Raw genomic sequence first — 13,760 nt, forward strand, 5'->3', positions numbered from 1 at the left:
CGCGGGACGGGCGGCCACGGGGCTCCGCGGCTTCCGAGCGCCGCGCACCTGCCGGGGCGCAAACAGCGCGCCTGCCACAGGCTGCTCTGTAAAATGGCACCGTGTCACGCCCTGGCTTCCTTTCAGTCTTTCATCCGTTCCCTAAGAAAACGGCGGAAGGCTCAGAAAGGGTCAAAAAAAGGAAGCTGTCGGGTATTATGAAAGGTGCATCTCCCGACGCCTTCTAGAAACGACAGCGAACACACCATGGCAGAGCACCCTTTACCTCCCCTTCTCCTCCAAACCACTTCCCGGTACCTGACTTGAATTGTGTTTGCACTTCAGTTTGAACCAGAAAATAACGTCATAGCTTCTAGCAAACACTCAAGCTTCAAATAAAAATATTCAAGGGATTTTAAGTTAAAAGCGACAAACTCTGAAAGTAATAGACAGTAAAAACAACAGTTCACAGGATCATCTGCACCTCAAAAGCTGTTATTTCCTTTGAATTTCTAAAGCAGTGCTGGAAACTTACTTTCTGGGGCAGGGAAATGTACAAAACCCGTTTTCTCCTCTATTAAAACATTCTGTTAAAAAATAAGAAAAAAATATAGAGAAATACCTTTCAAAGTTATATTAATGTGTAATTTGGGGGGGGGGCGGTGGTGAAGAAACCACAGTCCAGGGTGAGAAAGCCTTCTGACAGCAAAACTCTAACGACTGTCCCTGGGTTTCACATATCCTCTGTTAAAAGCCTGACACTGGATAGTCAGAACAATCCCACAAATGCTTTCAATAAAATTAATACAGACGTTCTGGCAATTTATTTTAAAAGCATGCAAGTGCTTTGCATGTTTCAATAAGCTGAAAATGCTGCTTCATTTAATAAAACAGGTTATACTTTTGTTATTCCAGACATTTTCCTGAGCAGGAAGCGCTATGAACTTTGGATCAGGAGTGCAGTGCTGCAGAACATGTGCGGTACAGCTCACCACTTCACATCGCTTTCACCCAAAGAGGAAAAGTCAAATGTCATCCTCAGAAAATAAGTAGGTTCCAGCTCCATCATCTGTAACACCTGTGTCACCACTGGGCAGCCATGGCATGAGACAGGTGTGACTTACTACCTAATTAGAAGGCACAAGTGTTGCTCAAAGTCATTGTTTGGTTCCACCACCTACAGATGCAGAATGTTACAAGCACCCAGCTGGCTTTTCAGCCCTCTGCCTGAATTAGCTGAGCTCCCAAATTAAAGGGGCTTCCAGCTTTGAGCAAGCGCAGAGAGAGTTCTGGAAGCTGTTCTGGGCAGGCCTGGCCTGTTGGAGCAGAAACACATTTTAACAGAATGTAAACTCCAATTAGCAAGAAGTGGTTTTATATGAGCAAAAAAGAAGGGTCCTAATTTCAGAGGGTTGGTGCAGTGCAGCTGAGATTAAACTCTTCAGAATAACTCTTACACAGGAAAGCACAACTTGAAGTTGAGTTGCCACAGCAATGCCTCCTTCTCTGCTTGCAGCAGGTCCCCCTGCTCTGTGCCTGCCCAGGCAGATTCTCAGGAGAGATGTGAATTCTCTATATAACCACCTCAGCCCAAATACCCCGTCACTGGGTGCAGGCACCTCTGCAAACTCACAACAACACTTGAACTGTTTTATTTCTGCACCACTGGAGAAGAGGGAAACTTGCAACATAAACATGCTATTAAAGTATTGGACTGCCTATGACCAGGCAAAATTCAAGATAATTTAATTCCTAATTTAAATTAAAAGGGACTGAAACTAACAGCCTTCACTACAACCACTTGGCTACCCAACCAAAATGAACATCAGAGCAGATTGATCAAGAATACAATAAAACAATCTGGTAGGTAACATTTATGTGTGACAAGCGATAAGCGAGTAAGAATTCAGTCGCACCCACAAGCTGTCCTCTCTGACTGACAACCATGACACTGAAGAAAATGCAAAAGGAAAAAAAAAAAATAGATAAAAGAAACAAAAAACATCTTCCCTATGTTATCCACATCCCCACTTGGTTTGCCTCCAGCCAGGATCAGTGGTACAGCACCCTGAAGGCAACATAAACTGTTGTGATGCCTCTGCAGACATACAGAAAAATGAACACAGTTCTGATTCATAAACAGCCAAAAAAGCACTCTGGGCCAGTTGCTCAAATGGATCTAATCTTTAGATCCATTTTTAATCTTTCTACATGGTTCAGTAGGAGCAATCCAACCCTCCTTAACCAAAGATTTACATCCAAAGAATACATATACTTTAAAGGTGGTGGTTGGATTCTAAATATCTTTAAAACTTACTCTGCAGTTTTAAATTAACTTTAAGTCATAGGCTGTCATGCTGCAATATAAGAATTAAGTTCCTTTCAAAATACACAAATCTGTTCCTCAAATGTATTCATGTAGTCAACTGAGTGGCGTTCCCTCAAAAGGAGAAGGAATGGTATATCCATGTAAATTCCAGAAAATTAACTCTCTGCAAAGAGAGTTACATGGTTGAGAAGAGAGAAGGGCAAATGGATTCATAGCCAGAATTCACAGTCAGTGAAGCCTTGCTAGAGCAGAAGACTGGCTGCTACTGAGGTTCAGGAATATCTGCATGTTCTCTCCTCTCTTGGAGTACTCTTCACAACTTCCTTCAGCTTCCTACGTTGTCTACAGTCATTTACTGGAAGGCATTCAATTTTTATTTTAATCCTAAATTTCTTTTTATTCAAGAGCTGATTTTACATTTGCTTACTTTTGCCATTAATAGACACAAAAAAAAAAAAAAAAAAAAAAAAGCAGAAAACCCAGCAGCTCCAATGTCAAATACTTTAAATGGACCGTCTGCTGAAAACATACTGCAAGTTTAAGCTGTTTCCACTCTGTTCTTCTCACGCTCCAAGATCAGTCTGATTGAAGGATCCTCTGGATTCAAAGAGGGGCCAGTTAAAAGTCACCTCAGTTCATCTCCAGTACCACTAGCACAGACTGACATTCACAAACCTGACAGCTAGATCGCAGTCTAGATTTCTCAAAAGGTTCAATATATGTCACACACTTTTTTTATTAAAGCATTATTAAGCCATTCACTGAATCAGTTTTATATTTTACAAAGAAAACTGGAACACTTCAGACATACATTCCCACTTCCAAATAACTGCAAAGCAGCAACACAAACACACAAAAATAGAAACCTCTACTAAAGAATAGCAAGTCTGAAGGAGAAGTTTTCACCAAAAGGCACCCAAAAATAGCTTGTGTGTGTTTTTTCTCTCCTTCCAGGACACAACTGTCTCCTTACTGGAGACATCATCATAAATTTGTTTTCTTTACTCTTACCCTGTCCTGTATCCTATGAAGGTGTCCACTTTCCAGCTCTTTCTGTGGCTGCTTTATATTTAAAAAAAAAAAAAAACACACACAAAAAAAAAACCACAAAAAAACACAGAACCCCATTGTACAAGGCGCTGAACAAGAACAGCAAAATAGTAGATCTCATCCCAAAGACCATCACTCCTCACTGCCTTTTCCTACTTATTCCCTTGTTCACTAATGGACTCATCACTTCTGGCATTCAAAGTTTTCCTGCCTTCTCACAATTGCACTGGAGTGAATTTTCAAATGTGCCAGGAGAAAGCTGTGCCATCCCACATGTAGAACTCCCCTCATTCCTGGGTACTGAAAGCCAGCACATAGGCTGAGCCAACCCCAAGTTCATGCTCAGCATGTCTCAATTAGACCCACTGAATTACACCAGTAAGAAAACTTGCATGTGAGCAGGAACATGCTGTCTTGTGTCTCAGCTGCTTGTATCTTGCTCCTGTTTGGAAATGCACTGGGCCACCGTGGCTCCTGGCCAGAAGCATCTGTTGAGCTGTGCTGGTTTTGGCTGGATGGGAATAATAGGGGAAGTGGCCAGAGTCCAACATTTCTGAAGTGGCCTGCTTATCTCACAGTAAAAGTGAGGGTAAGATCACTGACCAGAATTCTTCAGTAATTTCTGTCTGACACTGAAAATTAATATCAATGTGGATTGAGATCTCCCAAATGCATCTAGCTCTATCCTAAAGCTATAGGTTCCAGTTTCAGAATTACTTCTGGAACTTTGCAGCAAAAAGTGAAAAAGTAGCGCTACTTTTAATTAATTGATTATTAATTATTAATATTATTTTGAAGAGTCTTACATTACAAATCAAATACACCCTTAAAAATACACATTATAAGATAACAATCCTATTTGAATTTCAGCAAAGTGTTATATTTTAGTTTTTAAAACTCTATCAAGTTTTTGTGGAAAGAATCATAAACAAGTGACTTGAAATTTAAGTGAAGTGCTGAAAAGAAAACGATAAAAGTAAAATAAAGCTGGGAAGATGCATGAGTGGAACAAGAACTTGTATTGAATTTACTTTTCAATATAGATCTGAAAGATGCAGACAGACAACATGATATTTAATTAGATAATTATAAACTGAAAAGAATTCTAGATGCTGACACCAAAGAACACCAAGATACTGAGTTTAGTATAGAAGTGCCTGAATACATAGAATGCCTTTGAATGGTTGAGAAACCTATTGAGTGATGCTACAAGGGAAGACCTTTCTGTACCACTCAATGTTAAAATAAGATATTGTAAGCATCAAATGCACTGCCTAGATCTAAAAACCACCTGCCAAATAATAACCTTAGGCCAATGTCTTCAACTCTTGCCTCCCTGCCATAAATCTCCTTTTTACTGAAGTTAAACAGAATCTTGTCCCATTTTACTGGGACCAGGATGCTATGTTGAATTTCTAAAGTAGGGTATTTGCTTATAAAAACCCAATTTTCCGCTTTCTAAAACTCATTCATTCTAAAGAAACAAGTTAATGATGTGCTTCCTGTTTGTGCTCAACAAAAAGGGAAGCAAGACTCAGCCAGCCGGCCTCTTGTCCCTGTCACTGGGCAGCCACAGCAGTTATCATAAGGAAAACATTTAAGGTCCCAAAAAAGAAAGGAAATTGTCATGCACGACTTTTTGTATTTTAACCAAAATATCAAAAAAGATTCTTAAGAATCCAAGCAACTTGAAACAGTAAAGAAAATCATAACCTTCCTCATGCCTTAGTAAGCTCTGCTCAATTTTCTTTGACTTTTCTGTCACTTCTAGGCAATGTACATGTTTCTTAACCTTTTGTCCCAGTTCACCTCCATTTCTTAACTGCCACAGGTTTCTCTCAACAGCCTCATGATTTTTTAATGAAAAAACAGATCACATGATAGGGCTACATGATAGTAAATACTCCCCTCTTTACTTAAGACAGAAGAAAAAGAGATGTTGACAAAAATAGTGTTTGTGGTCCCAGCTGACAAGAAAGTTATATTTTTTATGAAAAAGGTGTTCACATGCATGTAGCTGAGATACAAATGATTAAAAGCTGGAAATCTGTACACGTAAGCCCTAAAGCAAGGAAAAGATGGTTTTATGTCTTCATAGTCCATTCCAACCCCAGAACCAAGATTTCAGAAGGATTTTCCTGCATTATTGGAAGAAGGGATCCATTGCTAAAAGTGAGAGACGTACAGGAAGCACTGGGCACTGAATAAGGTCAGAATATAGGGAAATCCAGGGAAAAAACCTTCACATTAATATATGTGTGTTTATGTATATATATATATATGCACTATACCTGAAGTTTGAAAAACCTGAAAATTGCCATTCATTAAATATCTACTCAAAGAGTGAAACAGTATCTGGAGCAATGTTTATAACTCTACTCCTAATAGAAAAATTCAAAATTTATAGCATTAGGCAACTGATCTTTTCATGTCCTAAAGACAAAATTTACCCTCAGTCTCTAGTCTCATGCTGTATTAACTGTTATAGGAAATAGGGCAGTAACATATGATCTCTGAGAGACTGTTCCAGTTTTTCACTTACAATGTTAGATCTGTATTTACATACTAATATGAGTTTGGTAAATAAGAGTTTCCTTTTATGCTTACAAGTCAAAAATATTAATGATTTTTAAAACAAAACATTCAAATTTATTTTTAGAGAACTCATTCAAATTTATTTTTAGAGAGCTCAGCAAGCAAAATATTTCTAAACACTTCAACAGGCAGCACAGCTTCATCTCTAATGTTACCCACACTTGCCTCTTCTCAGGAATAGAGAATATTAATATTTCAGAACATTCAGCTATCTGTTATTTTTTTTAACCTCTCATAAATGAGTGTACCAGGGTATTTCTTGTCTAAGGAAGCTGGGTAATGTTAGACTGCAGATCAGCAGAGGCTGAAGAGTTAGGTGGCTCTTTATTCAATCCATTGGGATAGAATTTTCAGGGACCACAATGCTAAATTAGGACCTGAAAATAATAGGGGCCATGAACCCTATTCTTCAGTTCAGAAATATAAGCCACCACAAGCACAGGATACTGGTTTTCAGAACTGTCCTTTGAATGCTGTGCACTTTCAATTCTGCAGGCTCAAATTTAGACAAGGTATAAAATTCTGCTCTCCCAGGTGCCAAGAACAGTTCTTTATTCTGGAAAAATAACATATCTCACCCCAAGCCTTTACTTTTAATGCCTAGGATCCCCATTTGAGTTTAAGTCAATGGTAACTGGGGCTGCCGGTAACCTGGGTTGTAAAGCTGTGGGTCCAAACTATAGACCCCATTAAAGCAATGACTGATAGAACTTCCCCAATCCTGGTTAAGAAATGCCACTCTTGAGACAAAACTATCCTAGTGGAATGATCATTTAGATACTTAAAGATTTAGATCTGAGACCTACTGTAGAGATTAATATTAGAAATCAAATATGCTGCTCTCACTATCTTAGCAGTAGTGGCAGGGGGCTGCCAATTTAAGGCATTTGAAATTTAACTATCCCATGAAAGTAGGAAGTGACACACACACACCCCTTTGTTAACTGTCTCTGCATGCAGCAGTGGAAAGCTGCCTTCCTAGTGTCTGAATACAGACCAAAAAAACCACAAAGTTTCTCAGTGGTTCTCTTAAATGTCTGTTACACCTTAAAAGACAATAAAACGGCTAAGATAACATTCATGAAGATGACAGAAGTTGTCTTAGTAGCAAGGGGCATTTTCAGCCTAGGTTTATGTTCGGCTGAATTCAGAGCGGTCCAAGTGGCAAACCCAAGTTGTAAACTATTTCACCCTCCCACTTTTTTTTCTTACAACACTATATTAGGACTAATAGGATTGAAGGTCCTTCACTGGCTGCATAAAGTGCAGCAACCAGATCTGGCTTACCTATAAACTTGCATTGTGCTCTGTGGATTGTCCTCTCACCTACAGGAACAGCTCATTGAAGAAATTAAAAACTGTCTTCTGGCATACAACTATCAAGAAGCAATGCTCCGTGATAGGATGCAGGTTATGCTGAAGGTACAGGGGTAACATAAACACAACTTGCCTTAAAGAGTTTGCCTAGACAATATGAATTTCAGTCCAGTAACAACAGTGTAAGCCAAAGATGTGACCACCCGAAGACAGCAGCGTAACAGACCCATCTACTAAAGAGCTAATTTTGTAAACAAAGCTGACAAAAATCACACTGTCCAAGTATCACTTAACCTTGCTCCCATTTTTGCTCTTCCATGTTTCCTGCAATCAGACCTTCTTATATCAGTGCAACTTGTACACAAGGTTCAACCGAAGAAAACAAAGCAGAACTTAAAACACCTGTGCATCACCCTGTAACACTTCATCCATCCCGTGCAGAAAACCACATAACAAAACAGCCTGAAAATGTAAAACCCCAGTCTCCATTTTAGGGGCAATAAATGCTTGTATGGTATTGAAAAGTTTCATATCCAAATTACAGAAACTGAAGCAAAGTGTTTTTTCAAAGAAGTAAAAACAGGCCAGCAAGTAACAAAAAGACACAAGTATGACCTCTACCAGCTAGTCCCCAGCAAAGCCAGCCTGGCACCATAACCTGCAGCAAAACCTGACACTGCAATCACAAACAAGGTATTTACCCTCACTACTAGGGTGAGTTGATCCTACTGATTCTGTTCTCAAATAGCTGCAGTTATATTGCTCCCTTCATTGGATTTACCAGAAGGATGTACAAATGCAGACAGGCAGAATTATGGGGTTTGATTTGTTGGTTTTTACTTCCCTTTTTCCCAAGGAGGCACCAAAGGGCAGACCAAGCAAGGGCAGGGGCCAGGCAAAGGTCTGGCAGCAGAGAAGCTGTATTGGGATCCAGGTCCTGGAGCAGCAACAAACTCTTGAACAAGCAGGATTCCCAAGTGCCATACCAACCACAAAGAAGCTCCTAAGGTACACAGCAGACATCTGGAGGTAACGCAAAGCAGTCAGCCAGCCAGCCCCAAAAGCCAGTCTTTTGTCTTCCAGGACACTAAGGAGGGCCCAATGACCCGGCCAGAGCTTAACTGTTAAGGAAACCCTAACAGCCAGTTATGCTAAACCAATCCTTCTCAAACAGGATTCACTTGTGCTTGCAGAGGTCCCTCCCTGCTGGGTGTTTGGGTTAGATTACGGTTGGCTGAAAGCTGTTCTTGGGATGATTTGGGCTGCATTAAGACATTAAAACTCTGTAAACAAAAGCAAGACATGTGTGAGTGTGTGTACGCATATATACATATATACACAGAGAGAGAGAGAGAGGGAGACTGATCTTACACAAAGTTATTAGTTGCATTAATCAAGGTGATTGGCAAGTCTACAAATCTGTCTGCCCTGCAAATTAGCCAACAACACCTTCATATGGAAATAAAGGTATTGGTTTGTGGTTTTTTCTTCAAATATTTTCTGTGTTTTAAATGCAATTATACAGGGATTTGTGCTGCTCTGGCACTGTTCAGATGATGGGTATTTCACTGACAATTGGTGCCTTTAACTGCAAGGGCTGTGCCACTCCCTGCAGCTGGAGAGACCAGCTCTGGATTGCAGGTGGTGCCTATGCAAAGAGTCTGCCATGAATCTGAAAAGACAGAAGCACATTTCAGCCACCTGGGTGGTGAAATGTGCTGTGTTTTAGCACAGCTGATAAGGTGCCATTCAGCTGCTGTTAAGCTGGCTAAACGCTGCCTTGCATGGTAATTTCTGATTGGAAAATCAAAAGCTGTAGCTCAGAAACCCAGCTGGGTGCACAAAGGTGGGAGAGAGAATTTACAAATTCACTCATTTGAAAGCAAGGTGTACAAAATAAATTAACATGCACAATTATATGCTTACAGTGACATTTTCCTCTGCAATTCAGAATTAAATAAATATTTTCAGTAGTATGACCAGCCTACCACCATTTTCTTCAACATCAGTGTGGCAAACATCGAGTTGCATAGATCTAAGTGAACAAACTCCCTTGCTGGATAGTAACAATGTTGGAATTATTTGACACAGCCTTTTTGCCCCTTCTTTAAAACATCTCCTTCACCCCCCTGGGGCTGAAACTCTGTGCAGGACCCACAACCCCTGCCAACGTGCTGCAGTGGTTGCACCTGCTCCTGGCACCGCACCCAGCCAGCCCGGGCTCACCAGCCAGCCAAGACAAGCCTCTGAGGAGAGAGTTTAGCAGATGTCAGGGTCCAGTTGTGCAGGATTATATTCTGAAGACGATCTCTTCCTTGTCTTGGGAGCACACTGTGGGATGGTCTTCGCAACAATGAAGGATTAGCTGGCTGCTGAGCTATATTGGCCTTTTGGATGTCACATTTCTCAACAGCAAACACAAGAAACAGCAGAAGTGGAGAGGCTGATAATCCTCATCTGTGACAGTTGCCACATAAGAGACCCAAATTTCTCTATAAATTACAATTAACTAGACTTTTAAAATATTTATTGGCATATAAGAGGTGTCTGTTTAGATTTGTCTTGAATTACAGTGCCCATGAAAGCAAGAGTCTGATTTTCTTTTTTTCCAGTTTCAGGATTAGCTGCTCATGGAATTTAGCATAAACATCAGTTCCCTCTCAGCAACCTCACCCAGCAAGTGTGTTTTTTGTAGGGGTTTGGTTTGTTGTTTGTGTTTTTTTTCCTGGAGGGTAACACCCAGAAAAACTAATACAAGTGACACCTTCAAAGCCTTGCAGTGAGGTGTCTGGATGCTCAGCCACGTAATTTTATTATGTTCAGGGCCCACTGCTAATGAACCCTCTGTATGCATTAAGGGCTCTTCTGGATGCTCAGATAAATTTATCCCTGGTGAAAAGTGCTAATTTCAATAGAGTTAAACTAGGCACGACTTTGAGTCACTATGTTCTTTTTAAAATGAGCCTACTGGGATTAGTTCCAGGAATGCAGTTAAGCTCAGATATAACAGCAAGATCAAGGCCACTGCTGGATCACAATTACAACAGAGAAAAACGAATGTACCAGCCAGCTGTCGATCAAACATATGAAAATTAATAGCAATTACAAGTATTAGCTATTTGTAACAGCATGCTTATACTTGGACCTCAGATACTTTAAACAATCTGGAAGCTCAGCATAATCACTACTCTAAAAGGGAAAAAAAACCCCAAACATGTTGATAATAGTTGTTATGAGAGAGTAAGGTTCTAAGCAGATGGTAAGAAGTGTCAGTCTGAGGCAAAATACAGATCTCCCTGCTGTTGAATAATTAATGAAAGCTGCTTCCCCACTATATCCACTGGAACAGTGTGACTGTTTGAACACTATTTAGTAAGTCCTCATGTATATGAGCTCAATCACCTCTTACGATCAGATTTTTTTTGCAGGGTTGATTTCTGTTGTGCTCTCTCCAGATCCCATTCCACAAGGAAAATTCTGATGTGCCTAATCAAGCAGAGCTGTCAGTGAAAGCAATCAAGGCAGTCTGATTTATTGGTACAGCCTTTATTAGAGAAATCCTGACCCCACTGAAGTCAATTGGATCCTTGACATTGACTCCAGCCATGCAGACAAGCCATATCCTGAGTTTTCCCTTTTAATTGGATTGTATCCTTCTACTGGTTTGCACCAAGACAATGGGAGGTTTCTCAGAAATAATTTTATTTTTAGGTATCAGAATACATTAACTGGAAATGTTCAAATATGCCTGAATTGAAAAAAATAAATATTGCAACCAGCTCTAATTTTAAGGATGTTATCCTAACATTTAGATTTTCTTCTCACACCAACTGCCATGAACTAGTGGTTCAGGTCATGAAAAGCCATTAGAAGCAAGGAGGCCAGTGCCTGGCTGCAGCACAGACAGCACCAGCAGGGTACCAGAGGGCACGGAAAAGGATAGCTCTGCTCCCCATGAGGGGACAGCTACTACTTCATGCTTGCTCTTAACAAGTTTTGTCCACCCCTAGTGCTAATAGAAACTCAGAGCAGTTGTCAAATTCCCTGTGTACTCAGAGAATTAAGACCCAAAAGTTGCCTCCATCTCCATAGGGCAGACTAAGCCCCAGAGTCGCACTCTGCAGGCAGCGCAGGGAGCTGCCAGCTCAGCAGAGCCTCTCTCATACTTACAGCCTGTGGTTCTCAGTCTCCATCCTTGCCAGAACTTGCACCCCTGCCAGCTGTAGGCCCTTGGGATCTTGGGGAATCCAGCTGTGATTTGGGAAAAGATAATTCTGAGGATACGTGAGGACTGAGTCCTGAGGACTACTTGCATTTCTTTACCACAGCTGAGGTCAAAACTAAGGTTTTTTTAATGAAAAGTTACTGTTCTTCTTATAAAAGCAATTGCCTTTCAGCATCTGTGAAGGCTGGCTGTGGCAGCCAGGGGGATGCATTATTTACAGTGCCAGATCGATGTGAAAACAGAGAAGGCAGCGACAGCCGTTATCATTCACTTCTTGTGACTTTGCTGGACTACATGAATTTAGCAGTCTAGCCCAAGATACTACATGAAGTTCATGCTCTTGCTACATTTAAGGTTTGTAACCAGAGGAATAGAACTTAAATTCACTTGTGTTTGTGGAGGGTAGGCAGGTGGAAACCAGCCCTCTCTCTCCTCTCTCTGCTGCCTTCAGCTCCAGGTGACCCCTGCCATCCTGGGGCACCACAGCTGCTTTGCTGGAGCTCCCCAGCAGAGCCTCACAGCACTGGCTTGCGGCAATGAAGAAGCTGCCATGGTCCCTCTTACACTCACTCTAGCTTCTGCAACTAGTGACAAAACATGATTTTACATCAGTGGGTGTTTTGTTCAGTCCATGCATGCAAATGCCTTTCACCAAAGCAGAAACATAACATGGAAATATAAGCATTAAACACACTATATTTTTAGTATGGCTGTCAGAGTGCTGTAACTGTTCTTCCTAAGAGCTGCTGGGAGCCAGATCCTGCCTGAAATTAAATCTTAAATCTTCTCTTGGAGATTACATGCTAGCAGATTTCTTTGCATAATACTCATAGCTTGTCTTCAAACATGGGCTGCATAAATAGCTCAGGGAAAGGAAACTAACTCAAAGTCACACCTGTAAATTATTTGATCATGCTGTTCAGTGTTTGCCAAATTCCCTCATCTTTCTACAGAAATTAAAACCAAAACAAAACATAAAAAACAAACAAACAAAAAACCCTAAACACACACCACCACCCTTATCCACCCACACTACCCTTCCCACCCACCCCACAAAACAAAAAGGTTCCCTGATGCCCTGCAGTTGCAGCAAATTCTTCCCAGAGAAATCCCCTAAGCTGACAATCCACATTCCTCTGCAAGGCACAGCCAGGCAAACAAAAGACATCTGATACAGGTGACTCTGAACAATGCTAGCACAGAACACACAGCTGGATCAGTCACAGGAAAATACTGGGGTATTTCTTATAGTTTGGCTACCTTCAGCTTTCTAAGAAAAAGCACTTGATGTGACATTGCTGCAAGTTTACAGAAGCACAACAGTTTATTTAAAGGCAGTGTTTCTAAGTGTAAGGTTTTCCTTGGCAGGATGTCTGCTGCATCTCACCTGGACGCTTCTGCACCATTCCCAGGATGGGCATGGCCAGCCAGGCCCTACATCCCAGGGATAAACAAACTTGCTGGATATGAGGTCAAGATAAGTGTTGCTCAGCTACACACTGCAAGGCAGAAATTGCACCAGGAACCCACCTGCTCCCAGCTGCACTTCAGGAGTGAGTCTGGAATAGCACTGCCTTTCATCATGTGAGCTCGCAGCAAGGCTTCTTCAGCTCCCCGGGATTATCACAGGAAAGAGTTCCACTTCTGAAACAAAATTCATGTTGCAAATAAAATATTAACAGAATCCTTGCAGTAGTAATATTTTATGTCTAAGAACACTATTAGTATGAGGTGCTAGCTGATGCTACCTAACTCCCATAAGGGAAGTGTACACTGTCTTGAAGTCCACCAGTGTTCAATGATCAATGATCTCACTTCAGTAGTATTGAGCTTGAGGCCTAAACACAATGGATGACAAGCACCAAGCACTTACTCAAAAATGGAAGAGCAAAGACCAACCCAGAACTTCTCAAACATCAAAAGACCCAGAAACTTCTACAAACTGTTGTGGAGCAGGAAGCCTATAAAGTGCCACACAGGTGTACTCCGTTCAAGTAAAACGCCAGTTGCATAGTCAAAAACCTAAAATAATTATTCTAACAAAAAGTTAAAAAAATAAAATTGAAAATATTTAAATGCAAGGTCCAGCAATGAACACAGAGATAACAGTTTGTTCATTTCTTGTTCAGGCATACACAGTTTTTATAGTGTGTGACAGCATCCTTCTTCAGCTGAATTTGCAGGGGAGCCAGGCACATTTTTATCCTTTTGCATGTGACTTCCATGCATCTTTGACACATGCCCTGCCCCAAGCATGGGTGAAGA

At 41.0% G+C, this 13,760-nt stretch overlaps 1 protein-coding gene across 1 annotated transcript in view; it reads right to left on the reverse strand.

The window, feature by feature from the left end:
- The window catches only part of VAV3 (vav 3 guanine nucleotide exchange factor), a 194,038-nt gene that overhangs the window by 152,500 nt on the left and 27,778 nt on the right, over window positions 1-13,760 (reverse strand). Inside the window, exon 5 of the mRNA XM_010006784.1 lies at window positions 49-141. Within this exon, the coding sequence (XP_010005086.1) occupies window positions 49-141 (93 nt within the window). The remainder of the gene's footprint in view (window positions 1-48; window positions 142-13,760) is intronic.

Source organism: Chaetura pelagica, unplaced genomic scaffold, assembly GCF_000747805.2.
Source record: "Chaetura pelagica isolate M959 unplaced genomic scaffold, ChaPel_1.0 scaffold69, whole genome shotgun sequence".
Classification (NCBI taxonomy): Eukaryota; Metazoa; Chordata; class Aves; order Apodiformes; family Apodidae; genus Chaetura; species Chaetura pelagica.